This window comes from Xenopus laevis, chromosome 5S, assembly GCF_017654675.1.
Source record: "Xenopus laevis strain J_2021 chromosome 5S, Xenopus_laevis_v10.1, whole genome shotgun sequence".
NCBI lineage: Eukaryota > Metazoa > Chordata > Amphibia > Anura > Pipidae > Xenopus > Xenopus laevis.
The window spans coordinates 3986599-4008985 of record NC_054380.1 but is presented as its reverse complement, the minus strand read 5'-3'; the positions used below and the strand labels follow the sequence as shown (position 1 = coordinate 4008985).

Genomic DNA, 22387 nt, shown 5'->3' with positions numbered 1-22387 from the left:
AACACAATTCATCAATGAAAGTAAAATTTTATAAAATAAGATACAGTAAGATAAAATTATACTTTCTACCAACCAAAAAAAAATACATTTAACCTAAGGCTCCATTAACCAATACCTGCCAGCACCAACGTCTACTCTGTAACCCTATGTAACGTATTTTCTATTCATTTGAATGGGATGTGAAAATGTAGAATATATTGTACTTTGTAATCTAAAGAGGTGGAGGAACATAAATACAAGTTATATAAATCGCAAGGAAATGAACATTCCTTAAAATCAGTTGCACATTATTTAATATTCACGATTATTTTCACTCAAATTTGAACTAAAGCCTAAAAATGAATATGGTTAAAATGGCATGTTTTATATAGTGAACTTATTGCAAGAGGCTAAAGTTTGAGCTTGTCAATAGCAGCAATGATCCAGGACTTCAAACTTGTCACAGGGGGTCACCATCTTGGAAAGTGTCTGTGACACTCACATGCTCAGTGGGCTCTGATTGGCTGTTGAGAAGCGAAGCTTAGGGCTCGTCACTAATTATCCAGCAGAAAATGAGCTTCCCTGGCTGTAATATAAGCTGATGCTACAGGTTTGCTGATTATTCAATTCTGATGCTAATTGCACTGGTTTCTGTGCTGCCATGTAGTAATTATGTGTATTAATTACTAATCAGCCTTATATTGTGACATTTCTATTCTATGTGTACTGTATATTGTGAGTGGCTCCCTAAACTCAGTAAGTGACAGCAGCACAGAGCATGTGCAGTGAATCAGCAGAAAAGAAGATGGGGAGCTACTGGGGCATCTTTGGAGACACAGATCTTTACTGCTAAAGGGCTGTGGTTGCCTTGGGTTGGTACAGAAGCACAAAACTTCTACTACTTTAGTTAGGCTTTCATTCTCCTTTAAAAGCTAGTTTCCTCCTATTGTCTCCAAAGGCACACAAATCTATTTAATAATCTGCAATACATTTTTTCATTCAAAAAAAAAAATCTCTTCTAGAAAGAAATGTTTTGGTTACTCTTCAAAGTGATATTTCATTACAGGTATGGGCCCTGTTATCCAGAATGCTCGGAATCTAGGGGTTTTCTGGATAATGGGGCTTTCCTTAATTTGGATCTTGATACCTTAATTCTACTAAAAAATACTTTTCAAATATTTTGGTGACCCCTCACTCACTGTATTCAGGGTATCTCCAACAGAGTAGCTGCCTGTCCAGCCACAAACCTTCCAAATCAGCTTCAAATAAACTCTGGAGACCCACAGCAATTCAATGTGGCTTTATTTCACACAACATGTTTCGGATAAACACAGTGCTGGAATTGGGGTGGGATGTGGTGGGATGGCATCCCGCTACTTCTTTTTTTTCGCTCAGGCGGGATGCTACTGTTCAGAATACCAGAGCTTTTTTTTTGCATCTCCAGAGCAGGCATAGTAGTGGGAGGAGTGACTGTTAATAAAAAAAGGGCTTAACCTTGTCCTGGGAGGCATAAATCTTGTCCCAAAGTCAGCATAAGTCCGAATGTTATCTGTCTCAGTGCCCCGTGAATAACTTCTATTCATGGGGCACTGAGACAGATAAAGTTTGGATTTATGCTGAGACAAGACAAGATTCATGCCTCTGTTTAAAGAAGTTAAAGAAAAGTGGGAGTGCTGAGGCAGAATGAGATCACATTGATGATGGTTATGGGGAAAGATTTATGTTTCCAGGGGTAAGATTAGGATAGTAAAGTATGCATATATTTATTTCATGGCTGTGAAAAGAGGATAAATGCAAGAAAGAAAAGTAGCAAAGCATTTTAAGAACATAGTAAAAGAAAACCTCTGTCAGGCGAAAATGCCAAGAAAAGTGGGGTGCCAGGCTGCCAGCAAAAGAACAGCAAGAGGTAGAACAATATGTTAAAAAGTTAAGAAATGGTGGAAGAAAGAAATACAAACAGAGAAATAGTAGAGGAGCAGGATCAAGAACTGATAAGAAAAGAAAAGAGAAAGAAAAGCAGAACAGGCAAAAAAATAAAAGGTTAGTAGTACAGATATGGGTACAGATATGGGACCACTTATCCAGAAACCCTTTATCCAGAAAGCTCAGAATTATGGAATGGCCATCTCCCATATACTCCATTTTATCCAAATTTTTTAAAAATATTTCCCTTTTCTCTGTAATAATAAAACAGTAACATGTACTTGATCCCAACTAAGATATAATTAATCCTGATTGGAAACAAAACCAGCCTATTGGGTTTATTTAATGTTTACATGATTTTCTAGTAGAATTAAGGTAAGAATAGCCAAATTATAAAAAACATTCTGGATAACAGGTCCCATACCTTTATCTTGCTTTTACATAACTTATGTTTATATGCACGTATAATATTGTTCTTTGCACTGGGTGACTTCTGTTCATAGCAAATGTGCCTGATTCATTTAGTGTCAGATGTTTGTATTGTCTTATGGTTGCAGTCACAGTATAATACACACTGTGTCTCACCTTTATGCACAATTTAATGTATGTGGGGTGTGGCTATTCACTGTTGGTAACTGTATATGATACTGTTCTTGGGTGCCAGTTTTTTACCTATAAGTGTCTACTCTGCATCATATATTTCTGTCATGTCAGGGCTTAATGCCTCTATTTGTTTACTGCCGTGAGTTCTGGCATGCCTAGTGATTAAGGTGATTATTGGCATTTCTTGGGTTAATTACATCCATTTTCTATTGTGGTTGCTAGCATTTCTGGTGTTAAAGCTGATCATTTTCTACAGTGACTACTAGCATAATGGATCCAACAGCAATCAACATGTCACATTAAAACCAAAAAGGGATGTATGTAAAAATAAAGGCATTGATTATAAAATGTTTTCCAGGTTAGTGTTAATGTGACTTGTTGATTGCTGTTGGACTAAGTTGTTGTGTTGTTACTAAACATGGAAATAGAAAAATGTTTTTTAAAGTGGCCGAAACAAGAAAGTATTGGTGTGTGTGGCTTATTATAATGGTGTGTGTGGTTTATGATTGTGGGCGTGGCTAAAAGAAATCCACATACCATCCATCCACTTTTTTAGATAAACTGGATAAACATATCCTTCATCAGGTGCTACTAAAAAATAAATTAAATATAAAATAAACCCAATAGGCTGGTTTTACCTCCAGATAAGAATGATTATATCTTAATTCAAGTACATGATACTGCATAATTATTACAGAGAAAAGAGCAGTGAGGGCTGCACTCAAAATGGACTTTCATTTGGGTTTGGCTGCAATCTGCAACTTGTGCCAGACAAAAAAATTCAGTTCAGGGTGCATCCTCAGAGTCGGTAGGTTATAAGCAGCCCTGTAATTACTTCCCTGTTCTACGTCAAAAGAATAGTTTTCATTTTTAGTGTTCGTTGTCCTTTAAATAATTTATCATTTTTTTAGGCAATATCATATAAGAGCATTGCTAGATCAAAACTCAAGATAATTTCCCCAAGGTATATTCCCATTACCCAAGGTATTATTAGTAGTGGTACGTGAAATGGCGCATTTGGCATCACCAAGAAATTTGCAAAACTGCGGTCAATTTTGGTCAATGGAAAATCAAAATGGCATTGTGGTTTAGGCTCATATGTTGATATTTTTTTAATGCACCACCTGGACAGCTACTTAGATAGACACGGGAGGGCTCCCATGGGTTGGCATGGAAAGCAAAGGTTGGATAATAATTATTCCTGCAATTTTCACCAGTACAACAGACCGTTTTTTATTTTTCCCTCAAAACAGTGCACATGTTAAAATTCTGGAACGGATAGACAAAACTGTTAATTTCTCCACCAAACTGTACTGGTCCAACAAGTCCCTAATTATTATCTATTATTGTTGTTTCTGTTGCAATGGATATTTCTACTATTCATCTTTTCCTTAGCATTTAGCAATTATTTATCTTTGCTAATAATTATGATATTGTATTTATTCTTACCTGAAAGCAAATCAAATATATTTTGCTGATTCTTTCTGATGTTCATATGTGCCACCTTTTTCCTTTATAGATGTTATTCACACTGTTGGGCCTATTGCAAGAGGCCACATAAGTCCCAACCATAAACAAGATCTAGCGAGCTGCTACAATTCTTCCCTCACATTGGCAACTGAGAACGATATCAGGACAATAGTAAGTTCTTTTATACACACCTCTGTAACCTGACGTTTATATATATATATAATATATATGTATTTGATCCTGGATAAGCTGATCTCTAGGGTATTCCTTTCCGCCAGTCAGTTGTTTATTTTAACTTGTTTTCCTCCTTTACCATAAACAGTACTTAAATTGATGTTGTTTGAAAATGGCCAGTTGGTAGCATTAAGGACTTGTCAGAATGACTTGAGCTGAAATACAAAGCATTCTTATTGGAGGTGTCCAAGAAATTATCTGGCAGCATGGGCAATGGTAGAGGGGATCATAAATGATATCATGAAGATGAATCCCCCCTCGAAGTGTGAGTGAACTCCTTCTTGATGGCATCATCATTAAAAATGAGGCAGAGAATGCAGAACTGCACACTATTTGGGACTGAAAATGAAAATCACTCTGAATACAAGTCCCACCAATTGTCCTCAATGATCTTTTCCTCCAAAATGTTTTGGTCAGCACTCTGTACAGTCTAGCATCCTTAGGAAAATGTTATCTTCTTAATTTAATGTAAGGAGCAAAAAAAATGTTATCTTCTAAATTTAATGTAAGGAGCTCCAAAAAATGTTTACTCTATAATTAATAAAAGCAGTTTTGTGCAATACTAGTTATTTAAACTCTGTGTTCCCTCTTATCTTTCCAACCTATCCTCCCCTAGGCTATAGTATTTGCAGGATGCAGCTTTGGACTGGGGGTCCGAGTCACACTGGGGAGACCACGTCAGGAGTCCACACAGCTACCAGGCCCCTCACCTAACTGCAACCCATCTCTGTTTCTTGACCCCCAGCCAAAACCTCCTCCACCTCCCACTCTAACAGGGTGCAGCACCCAGGGTGGGGAGCAGGTCTGGGTTGACAGGGCCCCAAGGGTTTTTTCCCGGTGTCCTGGCAGCCCAGTCCAAACCTGGCAGGATGGACAGAAAGGAACTTTTGCTGCACAAAGTTGTTAAACATGGGAAATTGTATAACTGCTGTTTAAGGGGCCGATTCACTAACTTCGAGTGAAGGATTCGAAGTAAAAAAACGTCGAATTTCGAAGTGTTTTTTGGGCTATTTCGACCATCGAATGGGCTACTTTGACCATTGACTACGACTTCGACTTCGAATTGAAGGATTCGAACTAAAAATTGTTCGACTATTCGACTATTCGATAGTCGAAGTACTGTCTCTTTAAGAAAAAACTTTGACCCCCTATTTCGCCATCTAAAAGCTACCGAAGTCAATGTTAGCCTATGGGGAAGGTCCCCATAGGCTTTCCTAAGGTTTTTTGGTCGAAGGGTAATCCTTCGATCGTTGGATTAAAATCCTTCAAATCGTTCGATTCGAAGGATTTAATCATTCGATCAAAGGATTATTCCTTTGATCGTTCGATCGAACTATTTGCGCTAAAATCCTTTGACTTCTATATTCGAAGTCGAAGGATTTTAATTCCCAGTCAAATATCGAGGGTTAATTAACCCTCGATATTTGACCCTTGGTGAATCGGCCCCTAAGTGTTTTTGAAGCTTTTATAAATAATATCTTCCCTTCCCAATCATGCATTTCTGAATGTACTGACATATGCTTTTATAACAATTTCTCCAAGGGAAATTTGTATCAGATCAGCATAGTCAAAGTGGGATTAACAAACCTCAAGTGGGTTAAAGATCAACCCCATATCTGGGTTAAGGAGCTCCCTGGGACATGTGTGAGTCCCAATAATAAGCATTTTTTATTTGCAAGGTCTGTAGATCATTATGTGGGTGTTCCTCTGAAATTCTCAACTAGTTATTCGATTCCCACACTGTTCAGAGAGTTGCTATAGTGATGACTCCCAACCTGTATTTCCTTAATGTTTCTTTTTTTTAATGGTTTGTTTTTTGTCTACAGTTCACAGCAATCAATAGGCTCTGCTTTAAAAGGAGTCATTCTTTGAGCAGTCAATGCACTAATTCAATATTTCATATGGTACAAGGCAAAGAGAAACCGTTCTTTTTGACACTACTTTATTCTCAATTTTGACACTATCAACACCAAATACATGAAAACACATGGGCAATTAAAAAGGGAAGTGGGACAGATACCAGGGAATGTTATTTTTACAGAAAGGGATATCCTCATACGATCTGAAACTGACATTTCCTTTTTTACTTTAAATATACACTAAGGGGCCGATTCACTAAGGGTCGAATTTCGAAGTTAAAAATACTTCGAAATTCGACCCTCGGATTGAAATCCTTCGACTTCGAATATCGAAGTCGAAGGATTTAGCGCTAATCCTGCGATCGATCGATCGAAGGATTTTTCGTTCGATCGAACGATTAAATCGTTCGAATCGAACGATTCGAAGGATTTTAATTCAACGATCGAAGGAAAATCCTTCGATCAAAAAATCACAGGCAAGCCTATGGGGACCTTCCCCATAGGCTAACATTGACTTCGGTAGCTTTTAGCTGCCGAAGTAGGGGGTCGAAGTTTTTTTTAAAGGGGAAGTACTTCGACTATCGAATGGTCGAATAGTCGAACGATTTTTCGTTCGATTCGTTCGATTTCGTTCGAATTCGAACGAATTTAACCAATTCGATGGTCGAAGTACCCAAAAAATACTTCGAAATTCGAAGTATTTTTCATTCGAATCCTTCACTCGAGCTTAGTGAATCAGCCCCTTAGTGAAATCACATTCAGGTAATCATAATCAGGTAATAATATTTCACAATGCATTGCTTTTTGTAGATAAAAACACATGGTCACTCAGCCTTTGTTGTCTTATCTGTTGTTAATTAATTTAAAGTAAGTGTGTGTGAGAAGAAACTCATAGACAAGGGCAGGCCCAGACTGGCAATCTCTGGGTTCTGGCAAATGCCAGAGGGGCTGCTATAAGGTCCCATAGAAAGTCAGTATTTAGTGGGCTGGTGGGGCCTGTTTGGGCCTCTATATGGGCTGATTGGGCCTCTGTGTACCTGAAATGCCAGGGCCTATTTTAATTCTCAGTTCGGACCTGGACAAGGGTTATCTCTTAGCAGAAGTAAGAAGGAGGCAATGCACTATAAGATCTGCTGATTTGGTGGGCAAATTTGGGTTAATCCAATTGTTCGAGCCTAGGGCCTGGATTACAATGACAGGAATACAAGGCAACAGGACAAGGACCGCATCAACTAACCGAAAACCATATGGATGATTTTTGGGCAGCTATAAGTCAGGGAGGCCCATCGGAGGGGCACATATGCTAGCAAATACGCTGCTGGACTGGTCTAAAGGACCTGAACCAGCAGCTTAAACCTGCCCATGTATGGCCACCTTAACACACAAGAGTTATTTGTTTTAACATAGACCCGTTTCTCTGTTAAGATACTTATGCAACAGCTTCTATGCTTATGGGATATATAAAGAGAGATTCCATTACACTGTAAACAGAACCCTTCTTGGCTTCGGGTAATATTGCCCTAATTATATTAATAATTGGACCCTATAAGTACCTCTAAATATAAAAAATGTAAGGCTCATTCTTTGGCATCGACCCACAATAACACAATGGCTTGGTGCTGGTTTCATGAGTGCCTACCCTTTCTACGGTTTCATTTTATTCCTTTTGCCTTAACCCATTGCTTTTAGACTAACAGGGTACTTACATTGGAACCAACCACCTAAGGTTGAAACAAAACTTTTAAGCCCAAAAAAATTTAGTTTAAAACTAAGATATTGGAACTTGCAAGATTAACCAGCTGCCATATTTCAATTTATTTTAAGGGGTATAACCATGTTGCTTTTTATTTTTGCCAAGAAATTTAGTGTTGTGCCCCTGTGAACAACTGAGAACCAGAGTACTGGATGGACTACAGGAGTGATCACCAAGTAGTGACTCATGAGTAACATGTTGCTCACCCACCCCTTGGATCTTGTTCTCAGTGGCCTCAAATAATGTGCTTATTTTTGAATTTTTGGCTTTAAGGCAAGTTTTGGTTGCATAACAACAAAAATATTCAATGGAGCAGGCACTCAAATAAAGGTGATCTTCAACCAGGTTGTTGAAGAAGAGTAAAAAGGATTTATTGTGTCCACAGCCTTGAGTGTTTCATGTTACAATCACTTGCCTATGACTAAGTGTTTGTAACATGAAACACGTAAGGCTGTGGACACAATGAATCCTTTTTACTCTGCTTCAATAACCTGGTGGAAGATTGCCTTTATTTGAGTGCCTGCTCCATTGAATATTTTAGTTTGTCTGCTCCCCGTGCTGACTGCTCAGGTTGGTGCACCTGGGACACTTCCTCAATGGGGTGAGTAACAGTTATACTTAATTAGGGACTCCTTTTTCTAGTTTATCATATTGCACAGGTGTACTGCCAAACAGAGCCCCCTATAGACTACCAGTCCACATAGGGATTATCAGATATCAAATCACAGCCCTCATTTGGTACCCCAGGGATCTTTACATGCTTGTCTTGCTCCCCAACTCTTTTTACATTTGCCTGTGGCTCACAGGTAAAAAAAAAAAGTCATACCCCTGTATTAATATAGTGTTTTATGCAATGGGAACAAGACATGATATGTTGACAGGAGCAGCAGAATATTACTAGCCCAATGTCTTGTTAACTGTAGCTTCAGAGAAAATTACACTGTATATTTAACATCTTAATGGACTTCTTGTACAGTGGAATGCAATAATTACATTGTTAGGAACTGGGAGTTCCAGTACTGATAAAAAAGATTTTATGTGTATAACAATATTAAAGAGCCACCGTAGCTGTCAAATATTGAAGAACATTTTCTGGAACACTTGTGATTCTTGACAGATACATCATGTGAGACTTACTCTCAGCAGAATTCCAATACCAAAGGGTTTATGGGATCATGCACATTTATACACATGGAAAAAACACAATTCAGGCACAAATTTTCTGTTTCTTTTGTCCTTTTTCATTTTTTAACATTACCTTGTGTTTTGATCATATAGTTATATTAACAAATGTGGAAAATACATAGAGCATATCCTAAATAAGCAACAGTTGGTAAATAATAAACATGATGTACATATAATTCTTACAAGCTGCTCCAGTGTCAGGATTCATACTCTCAATGATACGAATTTTATTTACCCATGTAATATGTTTATTATATTGGTCCTGTTGACCTAAAATGCTATTTTCTTTTCTTATGGTGTAGACAATGACATTAAAATTACATTATCTCCACAGCTTTGATTTGCTTTAAAAAATCAAATAATCATGGCACAGAATACACATCTTTTTGCTGATGTCAATGAAGCATATGTCTCTTTGGAGTACAATGTGTATGATCCGAGAATTCTTATAAAATAGGCTGGCACACTGGAACCTGTAATAAATGAATGCAAGATCAATGTATATATGCCACATAGAACGTGGATGCTTTGTTAGCTGCAGATACAAAAACAGCATTGCTTGTGTGATGCAGTATATATGAGCACAAGAACCACGCTTTTCCCTTCATGAAATTCACTGTAAGTAGATAGATCTGCTCACATCTTTCATTCCTGAAACTGAGGGTACATCTGTATAGCTCACATTCTGACTTTCTTTAAAAAAATAACTTTGTAATCATGTGCAGGTAGGGAAAAACTCAACCAACACAACCCTAACTACAAAACCTTAACCCACCCCTGACCCAAAATGTTGCCATTGTAGGACCTGCACCCATACCTGCATCTTCTTTTGCTCTGTACAGCAGTTCTGTGTGCTTCTCTGGTTCCAAGACTGGGAATCTTCAGGAGCAGTGGGGGAGTTTACGTCCCTGGTCTGACCTGCACCCTAACCCACACTGATTGGCCAAATTTTAACCTGAAACCTGCCTAACTGGTGGTCAACCCACTGGTCAGGCCGGGTTTTCGGTCAACCTGCACATCACTTATCTCCTGGTCTCCAAGACCGATGTTTGCATACTGAACAATTTCCTCCTCCCAAAAAAGAACATCAAATGAGAACTAAAACCCCCATTAAGAAAAGCCCCTACTTTCTGTCCTAGATAGTCCCCCCTCCCTGCTTCCACCCCACGTAGTTCGTTATCCCTGTAAGTGCGCCTAACACTTTGCTCATATATTGTGCAGAGTAAGAGCAGTGGAGCTCAGGGGCACCATCTTCTGGATCTTCGGTCTTCTTTAGGTCCTCTTCCTTCCCTTCGGCAATTTCTTGCACTTTTCCATGCAGTTGCTACAAACCGGAAGACTGCTCCAACTACACATGTCCCAATATTGCATTCCCTTACAGAAGAAGCACGGAGATCCAGAAGATGGTGCCCATGAGCTCCACTGCATTTATTCGGCAGTGATACGTGAGCATAGTGTTAGGGCACCTTCAAGGGTAACGAACTGTTCGGAGGGGAAGCAGGAGGTGGACTAGGGCAGTAAGTAAGGGCTTTTCTTATTTCTTATTTGTTTCATTTGATTCTTTATGACAAATACTTGTTCAATTGAGGATCACAGGTTTTTGGCATTAATACATTTATGCAGGGTTCCTAGACTCTGTGGAGCCCCTTAGTTAGAGTATAGATGGCATATTCTTACACAAGAGAAAACTGGTTAAATACAATATGTAGACATTCAGATGTTGCTGCTTGAGAGGCAAAGGGTTTTGGAAGTTTTAGTTTATCAAGAGCTAGAAGGCTACATGGAGTTGTCATTAAACTTGGCATTCCTTGGTAGTTGTGATTAGATTAGAGTTGTCACTGCTGTTTTGGAGATAACTGCAACATTTTAATGTAAATATATATATATATATATATATATATATATATATATATATATATATATATATATATATATATATATATATATATATATATATATATATATATATATTGTGAAGTCCAACAACAAATAGGGGTTAGTTATGACACCCTGCAAAAGTGTGCCCCTTAGACTCATTTAAAAAGCACTTGCACTTGGCAAAGAAGAATCTGGAATAAGGTGCAGAATTCTACACATGGCAGCCCAGTCCTTACCGTTGTGTCTTGAACCTGTTGGTGCTCTCCAACTTGCAACTTGTTTGAATACCGCTAAAAGTTAGAATACAGCTAGTTAGGGACCTGCATGCCTCCCCAGACCGCCCCTCATTAAAAGGTGCACCATGCAAAAAACATGTCAGATCATGCCCATATTTTGCATTGTGCACCACCCCACACATGTAGTAAATGGACCCCTTATATGTTTCACACTTGCCCTTCATTCATAAATATGCAAACGTATAACTTATGAATTACAAATATTTCTCATACTCAAAAAAGAAGCATGGAAATGTGCCTTCCATAGGTTATAATGTATGTTACTGTGTAAGGAAATATTCTGTGGCGGATGCCTAGAAGATTAAAAGATATATATGGTTGGTTTGCTGCATAAAGTAGCAGGACAAAGGGGTTCACAGCTTTGCTCCCCTTTGCCCCAAGGGCTGCTTATTCCTTGTCTGAAAATAAGAGAGTGCCTTGTAATATGTGGTAGCTTTAGCTATAGTGGAGCTGTATTATTTTTTTTAAATCAGCCTTAAAAAATACATTTATTTTAATTTTGCATTGTTCTTTCTCAGCGTGTGTGGCCGACCTAGAAAACAACCGTGAGATTTCAATCACATTTGTAGCGTTCTGTTCTTAAAGTGTTTATTCTCTTGGTTTTGAGTTGTTTGTGTTCTGCGGGAATGCTTGTATTTTATTTAGCTGATTTTGCCTTAGAAGCTGCCCATGTACTTATACATCATCATAAATATATGCATAAATAAAACATATAATTGAAATTAGAGGAGTTCTACACTATAATTTTAGCCAATTCAGATCTGTGGAAGCATAAGATTAAGGCCCTTTAATAACAGCTCATGGCATTTTAAACGTATGAGCAATTAACATTCATTGCAAACTATTGAAATGCTTTTTATCACTCTCCCCACTTTACTTTCTATTTCTAATTTCCCTTTCAGATCTATTAACCAGAATACTTGGGACCTGGGGGTTTTCGGATAAGGGGCCTTTCCATAATTTGGATCTCCATACCTCAAGGGTCGAATATCGAGGGTTAATTAACCCTCGATATTCGACTGGGAATTAAAATCCTTCGACTTCGAATATCGAACGATTCGAAGGATTTTAATCCAACGATCGAAGGATTATCCTTCGACCAAAAAAATTTAGCCAAGCCTAGGGGGTCGAAAATTTTTCTTAAAGAGACAGTACTTCGACAATCGAATGGTCAAATATTCGAACGATTTTTAGTTCGAATCGTTCGATTCAAAGTCGTAGTCGAAGGTCGAAGTAGCCCATTCGATGGTCGAAGTAGCCCAAAAAACACTTCGAAATTCGAAGTTTTTTTTACTTTGAATCCTTCACTCGAGCTTGGTGAATGGGCCCCTACATCTACAAAAAAATAACTTTAACATTATTTAAAACCAATAGGATTGTTGTCCCTCCAGTAAGAATTAATGATATACTATTAAACATCAAGTACAAGGTACTGTTTTATTATTAAACAGAAAAAAAAAATTATTTGATTAAAATGGGGTCTATGGGAGATGGCCTTCCCGTAATTTGGATCTTTCTGGATAACAGGTTTGTGCATGACGAATATATATATAGAGAGAGAGAGAGAGAGAGAGAAATATACAGGTATGGGATCCGTTATCTCCATCATAAACTCCATCATAATCAAATAATCCACATCTTTAAAAATGATTTCCTTTTTCTCTGTAATAATAAAACAGTACCTTATCATTGATCCAAACTAGCAGACTTAAGGTATGAAGATCCAACTTAGGGAAAGATCCATTATCTGGAAAACCCCAGGTCCAGAGCATTCTGGATAACAGCTCCCATACCTGTATATATCAGGAGCCAATTAACCTGCTTGCATTTTTTTGAGTTTGGAAGGTCACACAGGACACCAACATACAGTAAACGTAGGAAAATGTAAAAAAAAGTACCACTGGAATTGTACCTTGGACACCTAATGGAGGAAAAAATGAATACAGGTATTGGATCCATTATCTGGAATGCTCAGGACCTGGGGCTCGTGGATAAGGGATCTTTCTGTAGTTTTGATCTCTATACTGTAAGTTTGCTAAAAAAAATAATTTAAATATTTTGCCTCCAGTAAGGGTTTATGCAGCTTATTTGCCATCAAGTACTAGGTTATGTTTTCTTATTACAGAGAAAAAGGAAATCATTTTTAACAATTAGAAGTATTCTCATAAAATGGAGTCTAAATGGAGCTTTCTGGATAACAGGTATCCAAATAAGGGATCCCATACATCTAAAATAACAATCGGTTTCTTTTAACTACTGCAGTAACACTTACCTGTTTAATCAAAGCCAATTAAAATCTGAGTTAAAAGGTTTTTCTAATGGAAGGCAATATAAGATCAATAGAGGAACCTCCAAGAACCAAACATACGTAGTGTTCAGGTTTGGTAGGTAGAGTCCTTCCCCATAGGCTAACATTGTACCTCGGTAAGTTTTAGGTGGCGAAGTAGGTGGTCGAAGTTTTTTTTTAAAGAGACAGTACGTTGACTATCGAATGGTCGAATAGTCGAACGATTTTTAGTTTGAATCGTTTGATTCAAAGTCGTAGTCGTAGTCGAAGGTCGAAGTAGCCAATTCGATGGTCGAAGTAGCCAAAAATAAACTTCGAAATTCAAAGTATTTTTTATTCTAATTCTTCACTCAAGCTTAGTAAATGTGCCCCTTTGTGTTCAATTCCAGGGAAGAGTATACATGAATGCCAAATGCCCTTTGGATCTAGAGAACCCTACGTGCCTACAATGATTTTTAAACAATTGAATGAAAACATTAAGAAATTTTCACCTTATTATCAGTTCTTGAAGCTGAATGAAAACCTTACCTTTTGTACTGAAGGACTCAAAGCTGGGGCTTAGCTGTTCACCCAACTACTAATCATTTACAGGATGACTACTCTTCTCCTACTGGCCATTAATTTAAGAAAATCCCAGGAGGATGACACACAAACAATCGCTTTATGAGATGGCATGGATTAAAATTAAGATACTTTAAAAATATACTGTATGGTCGATAAAGTTGAAGCCCACTTCAACTGCATGGAGTTTGCATCTTCTTCCCAATCTTTTTCAGGTGCTTCAGTGTCCTCCTTCGCTCCAGAACCCAACGTGCAAGTGGGTTAACCTTCTGCTGATGAAACTGACCTTAGAGTGCATGTGTTTCATGAATGTGACAAGGAAATTAGATTTTAAGCTCCATTGGGGCAGGGATTGATGTGAATAATGAAAAATCAGTTGTAAGTTCCATGGCCCATGTCAGCGCTATAAAAATAAAGGATAATAATAATCATCTTCCTGTTCCACCGACGTGACACTGGTAAGAGGTTTTGCTCTGAGCTGTGAAAGCATTGCAGTAATTATTGTTGGTCCTGTCAAATAGTTCTTGCTTGGAATATTTATTTTATAAAACCTGCATTATTTAGAAACCAGTGAATCTTTTTTAGAGGCCAAGCACAACATTAACTGAATAATAGAGTCACAGGAGATAATAAGTTACTGTACTCTTGAAGACTCTGGAATACAAGTTGTACTGTACAGAGCACCCTTTGACATTAAAGGAAAAGGGAGATAAAATTCCATGAAATGCACTGCAGTGTCAAACGACATGGAATTAAAGGGCATGTAAAGTCTAATACAGAATAAGGCTAGAAATGCTGTATTTTGTATACTAAATATAAACATGAACTTACTGCACCACAAGCCTAATCAAACAAATGATTTATGCTTTCAAAGTTGGCTACAGGGGGTCACCATCTTGTAACTTTGTTATACATCTTTGCAAGACTAAGACTGTGCACATGCTCAGTGGGGTCTGGGCTGCTTAGGGATCATCATAAACAAAGCTGCTTGAGTTCTGCATGGCTGGGAAGTAAGGCGGGGGCTCCCCCTGCTGTTCATAAGTATGATTGTTTCCCTGCAGAGCAGTTAGGGACCGTCTGACAATTCCTATCCACAGCAGTAAATGAAGGGAGAATTTCACTGCATACAGTCAGGTTTCTTATAAAAACGGTACACATTTTTTAATTAAAGTATATTGGAGATAGGTTTCTTTTTCATTAAAGAAAGTAAAAATTGGATTTTATTTTGTTGCCTTTACATGCCCTTTAATTATACTGTGGCAGGAAAGCAAAATGAATGCTTAATAAATTCCAAGTTTTATTGTATTGCACTGGTATCATGCGGTGTCCTTTTGCTATGGTCTGTACTGTAATTCTAGCACATATCAAACAACTAGCCAGAAGACCAGCCCATATCTACCTCTTTGAGCACAGGCTGGGAAGCTCTTCCCTATTTTATAAAACCCATTTTGCTTCACTCAAAATTAGTGAAACGGTGAAAAAGTTGCCGAAATACATTGAAGTCTATGGGCGACAATTTTTTTTTTGACACTCAAGGTGGCGCAACCAATTTGTTTGAAGCATGACAATTATTTTCACCCATTGTGGCGTCAGTTTCACATGAAACCTTGGCGAAAAATTTTGCGCATCACTAGTAGTCATCAAAACATCTTTTTTGTTATTTCTTATTAGGTCAATATCTCCTGGGGACACTGTCATTACTACTTAATGGTGAATGAGTTTTATGTTCATCAGAATGGGATACTGCTATCAAAGGAGAAAATGCCATTTGATTGTTGTGCTTCTTTTTGTCATCAAAACACCTAGTAACCCGTATGACCTTACAAACAAACCAAGTTTATGCCAGTCATTAAAACCAATAACATGGCTTATATATGTAACACTATACATTCTGTGCTGCTCTGGAAAGTGGATACTGTGTTCTATCTTTTATCTTCCCTCAACTCAGCCATGTTAGGAGCAACACCCACAAGAGTAGCCAGAGGTTCGCAAGTGGGCGTCAGTGGTTCTGAAACATTTATTGAATATCAGGATTTAGGATACGTATGCCATATGTTATCAAGCCTTTATTGCATCTTATAGTGTAATATTTTAATAGCAGAGACAAAAGTGCAAATGAATCTGCTCACAAATGAAAGCATCAAAGGGTAGATTCTTTGTCATTGGTTAAACCTTGATCAGTACCCACGGTGAATGGCATCCACGTGTAATGACCCTGAGTCTCTTTCCACTGTTGTCTATGGACTAGCAATAGAATGGGGAATACTAACCTCACTTCTCTTCTGAGATGGGTCATTGCACTGTATTGCTTGCTATACCTGCCTATTGGGGTATAATATTGACAGGGTCTTGATTAATAATCCTCATTTGCAAGAAAATAAGGCCTACTTTGGCCACTCTTAGGCAGAGCACCAAAATAAAAGCACATGGTAACCGCCCACCTTATATCAGCTAGGGAGATTCCATAATAACCAATGGAAGAATATCTCCCTTCTCCATGCATTTTGTTTTGCTGGAAAAATAATGTTGTTTTTTTGTGCCGTAAAAAACAACAATGGCATTATTAGAATTTCTCTGCAGGTTTTGTTTAACTGTAGAAGGACTATTTTTTGCATGTTAAAAATACAACACAATAAGCATTTTGACAAAATGTTGCAATTTCAGTATGAAGTAAAGTCATATTGCACTTGGGGGTGCCAAATGTTAGGCACCTGAAACCCCGGGCCGGTGCTCCTATCAGCGGAAAACTACACCAGCCCGGGGGTTATACCAGTGAGCACCACAGATCAATCCTCTTCCAGCTTCTTCTGTCTTCAAATTTCCTGGAGCAGACTCATGGGCAGTAGAAGGAAAAAGGCACATTTTTTGTTAAAGTTTGGCTTTTTTTTCCACTGTGCGTGCGCAGCTGAGCGAAGAAAGAGGAAGAGGATCACTCCGTCGTGCTCACTGGTATAACCCCGGCCAGTGCAGTTTTATGAGACAAAAGTAGGAGTACCAGCCCGGGGTTTCAGGTAAGTCAATACAATCACATGGGGGTGCCTAACATTTGGCACCCCGAAGTGCATGAAGTCTTTCTCCTTTAAGGCAGCTCGGTCTCAAACTGAAGAAGATGTATTATTTGGTCATCATTGTGTGAAGATGTACAAGGATACACAGAAGAAGGATGACTTTGGTACCTTTTTGGAAAGTGGGTCCATGTCAGGAAGCCTACTAACATTTTGCACATAGACATTGTCAGGATAAAACAAGCAATTATAATATTCCTTTCTGCAGGTCTACAGCACCTTAGTGACATTTTTCCTTGCTTTCTATTATTACATTAAAGTCTTAACATTTTATTTTTAAGACATCTATAAAATTGGCCTGTATATTCTCAGCTCCTGGTCTAAGAGGCCATTAATCCAACACTAATGACTGGCTTTTTTCCCAATAGTTTGCTAGCAGCTGTCTTGCTGATTAATATACAGAATCTCACTTCAGAGTCCCTTTATATTGACATACTGTGTTCCCCTCCTTGTACATTTATAATTTTAGTGCTGTTTCAGTACATGTAAAAAACAGAAGAAAAACTCCCAGTGTAAGACCACTAAGTTTATAAACTCACCAGTATAAATGTGGGGTCTGGGTGCACATGCCCCAGACCTACAGCTGAAGGTGGAGGTATTCAACCAAACAGAAGAGGTCAGGCACTTGCAGATCCCACAGACAGGCCTGTAAAATAACTGAGAACTTTATTTCAGGCCAAAAGTAAATGAATACATAGCCTTACACATTTTGTGCACGTATTATTATTATTATTAACATGTATTTATATAGCGCCAACATATTGCGTAGCACTGTAAGCCTACACTATATATGGACTTATTTATTTTTCAGATCCAAATGTCCTTGTACTTTAGTAAGATAGGGATTCAGATTTGGTTTGGCCAGGCTAAACCAATTCGCAAACCAAACCCTTAACGTGGTCCATCCCTAGTTAATGGATTCCATGAAGCATGAAAAAAAAAGCATTTTATCACATGTATTGATAGCCTACTCTTCTTTGCAGCTTCACTTTTGTGTGTATTTGATAATGTTTAAGAGAGACTGACACCAGGAATTAAACATTTTTTACATCTTTAATAACATTGTATGCTATTAACAATTTTGACATAGAAATATTTGCCGGATGCATTTACATTACCTATCTGATCCCCCATGTTCCTCTGAGGGAGCTGCCATGTTGGTGCAGCAAGATTCTATTAGCATAAGAAACCCTATGCGGACGATTTATTAAGGTTTGAATGGTAAATTCAAATTTTCTATTTTTTTTTTTGTGGCAAAACAAACAAATTCTAATTTAAAAGCACCAACTCGAATGTGAAATTTATCACATCTCAGCCATGGAAACAGTTCTAAATCTAATATTCGCCACCTGCCAAATTGATTTACAAGTCAATGGTAGAAGTCCGTTGACCCATTTGTAGATGTTAATAGCCTTCCTGACATTCATATAGTTACATAGTTACATAGTTACATAGTTAAATCGGGTTGTAAAAAGACAAAGTCCATCAATTCTATATACCCATACCTATACTAACTATAGAGCTTAGTATCACAATAGCCTTTGTATTATGTCTGTCCAAGAAATCATCCAAGTCCCTCTTATAGTCATTAACTGAATCATCACCCGGCAGTGCATTCCCCAACCTCACTGTCCTCACTGTGATGAACCCCCTACTCTGTTCCTTTAAATGAAACTTCTTTTCCTCTAGTCTGAAGGGGAGGCCTCTGGTACGTGATTCTCGTTATGGGTAAAAAGGTCCCCTGCTATTTGTCTATAATGTCCTCTAATGTACTTGTAAAGTCTAATCATGTCCCCTCACAAGCGCCTTTTTTCCAGAGAAAACAACCCCAACCTTGACAGTCTCCCCTCATAATTTAACTCTTCCCTCCCTCTAACCAGTTTAGTTGCACTTAGTCTCTGCACTCTCTCCAGCTCATTTATATCCCTCTTAAGGACTGGAGTCCAAAACTGCCCCCATACTCCAGATGAGGCCTCACCAGGGACCTATAAAGAGACATAATTATGTTTTCATCCCTTGAATTAATGCCCTTTTTTATGCAAGAACTTTATTTGCTTTAGTAGCCACAGAATGACACTGCCCAGAATTCAAGAAGAAAGTGAATTGAGTTTCATTCAAATTCGATTTGAATTCAATTCAAGTTTTTGGGTCAGTAACGTTTGTTCAAATTTTAGACTTTTGAGTTTTTTCTTAAATAAGATAACATTTGAGTTTTGAGTACATTCGAATTTATTAGAGTTAAAAAAAAAAAAAATTTGAAATTCGACCTTAGATAAAGCTGCCCCTAAATGACAGGTTGAGAAGGGACAGTCAGGTTGGAAAAAGTGGTTTAGGTGCTTCAAGTAACAATTACTTACAAAAGCAGAACTAAAAATGATCAACATGACCTATAGGTAACTTTTAATGCAGATTATAATTTTGAAAAGTAGCATTTTAATGTCAGCATCACTTGCCATTAGTGATGGCCGAATTTATTCGCCAGGCGCGAATTCACAGCGAATTTGTGAATTCGCTGGCGGAAATTGGCCAGTGTGAAAAAAAAATGGACGCCGGCGTCAAAAACAAGATGCCCTCACCGCTTTTCCAAATTTTTTGCTGTTTCGCAAATTTTCTGGCAAAGCGAAACGACGCAAATTCGCCCATTGCTACTTGCCATCTTTTAGTGACTTCTTTGGTACACATCAAGGTAGGTTTAAACAGGTCACAACCTTATTTACAAATGTAATTACAGATACAACACTGATTCTGCCAGACCCCTGATACCTCCATTGTGTGATCATGGCTATGCCTGCCACACACTTCCAGAAGCCCCTTTAGCAAGAGAAGGAGAGACACTCTGTAGTTAAATGGCAATGCTAAATATAGAGTACCATTGAGCTTTCTGGGCCAACTGATGAAAAGCTTAAGCTGTCCCTGTAGCCTTCATTATCGAAATACTGGCACTGTACATACTCATTGTGCTTGGAACTGCAGTAGCTTACTGAGCAAACATTAGTCATTAACAACACTAGAATAATCGTATCAATTGAGATTTCAATCACAAGAGAAAAGCAGTCCAAAACTACAGACTACAGATTCAGTGAGCAGATGGCATCCTCTTAAATTTGTCCTTGGTACTGTTATCCAAAAGTGCAAACCAAATAGAGATGCAAATACCCCTTCTACTTTGTCTTACACAAATCGTTTATATACAATGAGGAAGTGGCGAGAGCCATGAAACGCGTGGAGTGAACAGCCCAATATTCAGTGTGGGGCATGCTTTTTCCTACTATCATTTTAATATGCTGGAATAAAGGTTTATATTTTTAAATTTTTCTACTTCCTGGATTCCTTGGTGCTGCACCTACAAACTCCTTTGTACTGTATTGCAAGAAATGTTTTTGAGTGTGTGCAGTTTCACACAATGGCTTCCATTGGACAAGGCTTTTACAGCCGCCATCTTTATTACTCCTTGCGTAAACTTTGGCTAAGGCACATGCCGCTAGAAGGAGTGGTTCAGTAACATATAGTGGTTCTAAAAAGGTTGTGCCAATCTATTGCTGTTCATAGAGAAAAGCTTTGCCGCCATGATTGCAGCTTATATTATATAGCATTACTGGAAACAGATGCAGCATCTTGGGATATAATGCTTGGGACCTGGGTAGAAACTGGTTTTGCTTCCAACAAGGATTAATTATAGCAAACATTTGGCTTACATAACGCGTTACCATAAAACTTCATTTAAATAGTTCATAGCACCCTTTGGCATTAAAGTAAATGAGTAACGTGGTGTGCTGTGTTTTCTCATGCTAGTTCTGTGATGTCAAAACAAATTCGCTCCATTTGAACTTGCTAAATGAATGTCCAGTCTACAGCAGTATGTTGCTACTAATGATCAGATTCTTTCTGGAATATTCTGACTGAGCAACATTTGTTTTGGCTTCACACCGTGTTCAGGGTGCTGTAGGCTACAATAATGTATTTAGGCAAAAATAATAAAAAGGGTTGGAGTGTGGTTTTTGGTCGCAAGTTTTTGCAGAAATTCGGGATACAGTGGACCCACAAGCTACTTTCTCCAGGGACAACATTATTGCATTTGGATTTAGAGTATTTAAAGGGGAAGGATAAAATATTGGTTGTTCATATATTGACTTTTGCGCTGATTGTTGATAGCTCAATACTGGAAGTCTGAATCTATCCCAGAATATAACAAGCTTATTGGCTTTATAAAGGAGTTTAGAACAATGGACTGAGAATACTTAAAATCTTGCAAAATGTTATGGAAAATGGAGTAAGTGGAATTTAAATATAGATGCATAAGAAGCATTGGTAGAAATTAAAGAACCAGTAACAGCAAAAATTTTCTAATACAAAATTCGTTAGTATGTTACAAAAAAAAAGATGCCAACACATATTAAACTTTAAAATTACCAAGTCTTTATTTAGAAATAACTTACCGAATCTCCACTTGCGCTCCTCTTCAGAAATGGCGACAGGGCGACGATCCATCGTGTGGCACTCAATTTCTCCTCCCTGGCCATCTCCTATAAGGAAGACAGGGAGGGAAAAATGGAGCATCGCTCGATGGATTGAAAATCGTCTTTTATGAAGAGGAGTGCAAACTGAGTTTTTGTAAGTTATTTCTTAATAAAGACTTAGCGACTTTAAAGTTTAATATGTGTTGGTGTCTTTTTTTTCGTAGAATACTAAAAAATTGTTTTAAATTCGGTTTTTGATGCTACTGGTCCTTTAAGCATCATATGATATATGAATAGTAGGTACTTAAAAATATTGGGTTGTTTTGTTTTTGCCTCTAACCTGACTGGAATAGAACAGGCTACATTAAAAGAACTACAAAAATATGATACTGCAAATACTGATAAAGGTGGTATGGCAGTAGTGTTGAATTCTTTGACATATAGAGAGGATGCATTAAGACAGCTAGGAGATACAGAGTCATATTTACCTACTAAGAAGTTCCTGAGTGAACTGGTAACATTTGTAGATGTAGCTCTGGAGAAAGGCTTAATTAGCAATTTGGAAAGAGGATTTTTTCATGCCTAAATTCCCAGTAATTCCAACCTTTTATCATCTGCCCCAGGTGCATAAGGAGCAGAAGCCACCCATAGGGAGGCCATTGTTTGAGGCATAGTGTCACTCAGTAAGAATCGTTCTGAATGGGTGGATGCTCATTTACAGCCATTGGTAGTAAGATTGGACAGTTATGTGAGGGATACAGTGGATGTACTTTTGAAACTTAAAGATATTGACTAGAACAATGGGTATATTTGGGCCACATTGGATGTGTATTCTTC

At 38.0% G+C, this 22387-nt stretch overlaps 1 protein-coding gene across 1 annotated transcript in view; it reads left to right on the top strand.

Moving 5' to 3' along the window:
- Positions 1-22387, top strand: part of LOC108717374 (ADP-ribose glycohydrolase MACROD2) — a 1335613-nt gene that overhangs the window by 940367 nt on the left and 372859 nt on the right. Inside the window, exon 6 of the mRNA XM_041564180.1 lies at positions 4025-4146. Coding sequence (XP_041420114.1) covers positions 4025-4146 — 122 coding nt within the window. The remainder of the gene's footprint in view (positions 1-4024; positions 4147-22387) is intronic.